This window comes from Gossypium arboreum, chromosome 7, assembly GCF_025698485.1.
Source record: "Gossypium arboreum isolate Shixiya-1 chromosome 7, ASM2569848v2, whole genome shotgun sequence".
Taxonomy (NCBI): Eukaryota; Viridiplantae; Streptophyta; class Magnoliopsida; order Malvales; family Malvaceae; genus Gossypium; species Gossypium arboreum.
This window is the reverse complement of record NC_069076.1, coordinates 37535215-37540166: the sequence shown is the minus strand read 5'-3', so window position 1 is coordinate 37540166 and position 4952 is coordinate 37535215. Positions and strand designations below refer to the sequence as shown.

Genomic DNA, 4952 nt, shown 5'->3' with positions numbered 1-4952 from the left:
ACAAGTGTGTAGGCCCACTTAGGCCTAGTAATGGGCCTTAGGCCCATTTGCATCCTTATGTTTATTTAAGTTACTTAAATTGCTCGAGGCTACAGTGGACCATCTGATGGGTCATAAATATCCTCGGTTTGGAAAATGACCGTAATGCCCTTCTAGGGCAAAATGACTGTAATATCTCTGTAGGGTAGAATGATGATTATGCTCTTATGTTCCATTTGACGATGTGCTTATGATTTATATATATGATTATACTAAGTATGACTTTGTATACATGCAATATTTATAACATGACATACTGTATAGGGTTGGGTTATTATTGACGGAGGAAGTGTACGGCTTGTAGCCATTTTGTACAATGCTTTCTGTCTTTCTACAATACTTATGGCTTATAGCCGTTCGGTTAACTGGCAACGTTGCTGCGATATTTATGGCCTGTAGCCGTTCTATCTACGGTGTTGAGCCGTTCTATTGACTTAGTGCCGCAACCGGTGCAAAGCTTGTTGTGTTCGCTAGGTGGGTCTATTTTATCCCCGCATGGTGCATTGCTTGGTACAAGTGGTTTATTGGTTGGACTAGGCTGGATATCTATCTCAGATATCTCAGATCGACATCGATTACTCAGATTGGGCTTAGGCCCACGACATCAGGTTTGTGATGGGCTCAGGCCCAATCTATTTTTGCATACCGTATATTTGAATGTTTACATTATAAGGGATTACACATTGAGTTTTCACAAACTCACCTTTCTGTTTAACTGTACAGGTAATCCCCAGCCTTAGGCGATTTGGGGCCGCGAGAGACTAGGAGGTGACCACACGATCGCTGATGCTCTGTTGTAGACTTTTTATTTTAATTTTATGTTTAGGGTTTTAATTCTGTAATAAGGCCCTTGAGGGGTTAAATTTTTAATTGAGCTTTTGATTTTCTTATTTAAAACTGCTAAACACGAATTTTCAAAAATTAATAACTATTTTCAAAAACACTTAAAAGTAGACATTTTTATATTTCAAAGTTTAGTAGCTTCTGCAATTTGAAATAACTTAAAGTATCAATGCCAGACATTAAGTAAATGTTTTTGACGAGAGGATTTGCTAACCTCGAGCAAAAGGTTTTAATCATAGAAATGAACTTTTAACGACAACTCAATTTTAAAGGATGCTTCGATGTGATACGCCTGATTCAGCCATAACGTCTGGGCCGGGTTTAGGGTGTTACATTTAATGGTATCAGAGTCAAGTTGCAAAACTCGACTGTGGAATGGGTTTTCAAAATTTTGTATTACAAGAGGTTGGTTTCAAATATGTAAAGTGTTTTGAGGTATTTTTCTGAAAAGTGTGCCACATCGAGTCTCTAGCTTCAAATCTGTAAGTTCTCTGACTCTGTTTATTGTTATAGACTGAAATGTTATATTGAGAAACTACTATGGATAGTAGCACTACACTGAAACTCCATAGATAGATTAAACTGAAAAACTGTAGTGAGCCTGCGAATGTGAAAACAAACTCTAAACTACTGTTTCTCATAAGACATCTGCTTAATTACCAAAATTATAACTAATTTCCATAAAATTCTTAAACCAAATAGTACGCATAGTGAAAATGAGCATTAGAAGGGGTGCAAGAGGCTGTGAAGGTGCTAGAGCTGGATCAACGGCATCGGGTCACATACCAGACGTTAAGGTGAGGAAAGCACTGGCTTCACTGGTGGCTGAGATAGGGTTATTCGACCGAGCTGCTGGGGATGACGCACTGTCCTAGGCGATGCTTCGTATTTTGGAACGGGTTGCTGGTACTGCTGGGTCTAGTACTGTTAATGAGGGTCGTAAGTCGGTTACAGAATAACTTCAGTCAAATGGAGTAGAGATCTTTAGGGGAGTTTCTGGGGTGGCCCCTAATGTGGTAGAATACTGGTTGGAGGCCACTGAAAGAATTATGGATGACCTCGACTGCACGTCTGAACAAAAGTTGAAGGGGGCTATGTCCTTGCTGAGGGATGAAGCTTACCAGTGGTGGCTTACGGTAAAATAGGGTACCTCGTCTGATCGATTGACCTGGAGGTTCTTCAAGTCCATGTTTCAGGGAAAGTATGTGGGTGCCAGCTATGTGGACGCTCGTAGAAAGGATTTTCTGAATTTGGTTCAAGTTGATAGATCTGTGGCTGAGTACGAGGTAGAATTTTTGCGACTTAGTCAGTATGCTCGAGGAATAGTAGCAACAGAATACGAGCACCATGTTCAATTTGAGGATTGCCTCAGGGACAGCCTCCGAGTGTTGATAGCTTCAGAGAGGGAGCGGGACTTTGTCACGTTAGTAAAGAAAGCTAAGATTACTGAGGAGGTAAAGCGGGTCAAGCGTCAGAATCAGGAAAAAGAAAGGAGCAGAAATAAGAGGGTTTTAGAGACCTCCACTTCTGATCGGAGGCCTAAGAGAAATGCCAGAATAGAAGGGCCAATTAGGGTTAGAGCCCCTGTTGCTGTTATTGGATCACAGCCTTGTGCGGGTTATGGGAGCTACCATCGGGGTGATTGTTGGAAAAGGACTGGGACGTGTTTCAGGTGCGGATCAACGGAGCACTTTGCGAGAGATTGTCTACAGAGGTCTGGCTGATGCATGCTACAGGGCAGGGTTTTGTTCAACTAGCGAGAGGTGGATAACAGTCGCCAGGAGGCCATGGTCAGGATAGGGGTGGAAATGGAATTTCCGTGGAGCACTAGGTAGAGGTGCTGGTCAAGCTTAGGCGAAGCAACCAGCTTTGGTCTATGCAGCACGTCGTTGAGAGGTCGGAGACGCTCCAGATGTGATACTGGTACGTACTTAAACCATAGTGTACTACATTTAATTTAGAACTAGAGTGCACAGTGAGAGCGTAGTGGTGTAGATTCAGCTAAGCGTTTGTTCAGATAGTTGGAAATTTCGAGGATGAAATTTCTTTAAAAGGGATAGAATTGTAACTCCCAAAATTATGGCCTAGAAGTATTGGGCCTTGAGTATGGGTCCGTAAGGAGGTTGTATATAAGTATTTAATTGTGGAAGGAAATGACACAATTAAATGTTTGCTCAAGTGGTTAAGGGTCTTGAAAGGAGTTGGAAAAGTCCTGGGTTCAAACCTAGGCTTTAGCAAAAAATTTGGTTTTAAGTGAATAAAATCCCAGATTCTTGGATAAAGGCCTTTTAAATTATTGTGTTAAATAAATGACACAAGGAAGCATGTGGTTTAGTGGTTATAGCGTCATTAAGGTTTCAAGGGAACCTGGGTTCAAGTCTTGGCTCTTATTATTTATTTTGGTTTTTTTTTTAAAGGAACCTAGACTTTGGCCTATAGACCTTATAATTAACTGAGGATATTTTGTAACACAAGAGAGCTTGTGGCAGGGAGGCAAGTGGCATGCGGAATGGTGTTCAAGGTCTAAGGTTCGAGCATAAAGCAGCACAATTGGGGTATTTATTTTGCAGTTGGTTTCGGCCAGTGGTTGTGTTATAGGGATAAGGGGAGAGATTTTAGGAGAGAATCATGGATTTCAAATTAGGGAGAGTTGTAGCCGATTGGGGGGTTGGAGTATGCAAATTCGGGCATGAGATGTTTCTCCTCTCATTTTGGTGAGTTTTGGTCATTTTTTGCGTGTGACTCTTAGTGCTGAAAGATATCTCTTTTTTTCTCTCCGTTTTGGGTTATTGGTGTCACGGAATTGACCATTTAGAAAGCTAATTAGTGTTGTTGAATACAACCTTTGTTGGCGATTTTCTTTGTTCACTTTTGTTTCTACTTTTCTTTTTCCTAGATGAATATACTATCTTTGTATCCTTTTTGCCCTCGTTTTCTTTTTTCCATTTCCTTGAGTAGTAGCCAAATATCTCTTCTTCATCTTTTGTCCCAATCGCTTCCCTTACCATCATCTCTTTCACTATACTGATTTCTTTTCAGTTCTTCCCCAATCGATTACTTTTTTTAATCTTTTGATTGCTTTTACTTTTGGCATACCCTCTATATTCGATTCTCGGACGATTGCATTTCTCTTCTGCTAGTGACATACTATTTCAGTTTACAAGGGTTCTGACAGACTGGTAGGTACTCGAGGGTTCTCTCTTGTCTTTCTGTTATAGTTATATGTGTTCGAACACACTCTTCTATCTTCTCTAAAAACCGATTACCTGTTTCTCTTCATGTTCCTAGGTTGCCAAAATCACGATCCCTTCCTTATGGGGTGGTGGTTGTTGGATTCTAGGTTTTTGGTGAAGCGAAGGAGTTTCTGAAGGTAGTCACCGGAACTATTTTCTTACCATGCGATTTAAGGTAAGGGTTTTGGTCTAGCACTTTGGGGTTGACCGAATGCCCTATCTTTGGATTTGGGTTTTTGATAAGCAATAAAATAGATTCAAATGCTAGATCATGCGTTTTTTGATTAATAGATTCCTTTGTTATTACAGTGTTCGGCAGGTAAGGGTGTAGTCATCTTTTGATTAACATTACAAGTGGACTGAATCACACACTTTGGTTAAGGTGAGTGTCAATGCCATTCTTTTGGGATTAAGTGTTAGTAAAAGGTATTGACATTAACTGAAAACATTGATTGATAAAGGGTTGGTACTGGAAGATTTCTGCGCTATTTCGAAAAAGGTGTGCAACTATACACCGTAAACCATTACTATTGAAAACCCGAAAAAGGAGTGTAATCACACCCCTGTTGAACTGCGAATCGGCGAAAGCCAAAAAGCCGAAACTTCGGTATTTGAGGCCTCGCGAGCATGCGATCGCTCGTGGGGTAAATCGAGCCCAGAAATCATGGGTGATTGACTGCAAGGGCCACCACGTGCATTTTCATAGACTGGGGCTATTATGGGCCTTGATAGGCTATAATGGGCCGAATAGGTGCAGTAGGCCCATGGGTCCGCGTGGGTAAATTTTTCTATTAAGCGAGAAGTAGATAGACTTGTCATGTCGCGCGCATGACTCAA

At 41.1% G+C, this 4952-nt stretch overlaps 1 protein-coding gene across 1 annotated transcript; it reads left to right on the top strand.

Moving 5' to 3' along the window:
- The first annotated feature begins 1931 nt into the window (after positions 1–1931).
- On the top strand, positions 1932–2606 carry LOC108473557 (uncharacterized). Its single transcript, XM_017775206.1, has 2 exons — positions 1932–2018; positions 2079–2606. Exons 1-2 carry the CDS (start codon positions 1932–1934, stop codon positions 2604–2606), a joined length of 615 nt encoding a protein of 204 aa, XP_017630695.1.
- The last annotated feature ends 2346 nt before the right edge of the window (positions 2607–4952 follow it).

Bases quoted from the DNA above. Each gene is read 5' to 3' on its own strand.
- LOC108473557 (XM_017775206.1), top strand. From the start codon at position 1,932: ATGGATGACCTCGACTGCACGTCTGAACAAAAGTTGAAGGGGGCTATG. The intron at 2,019-2,078 runs GTAAAATAGGGT...TCCATGTTTCAG, and splicing joins CTTACCAGTGGTGGCTTACG to GGAAAGTATGTGGGTGCCAG.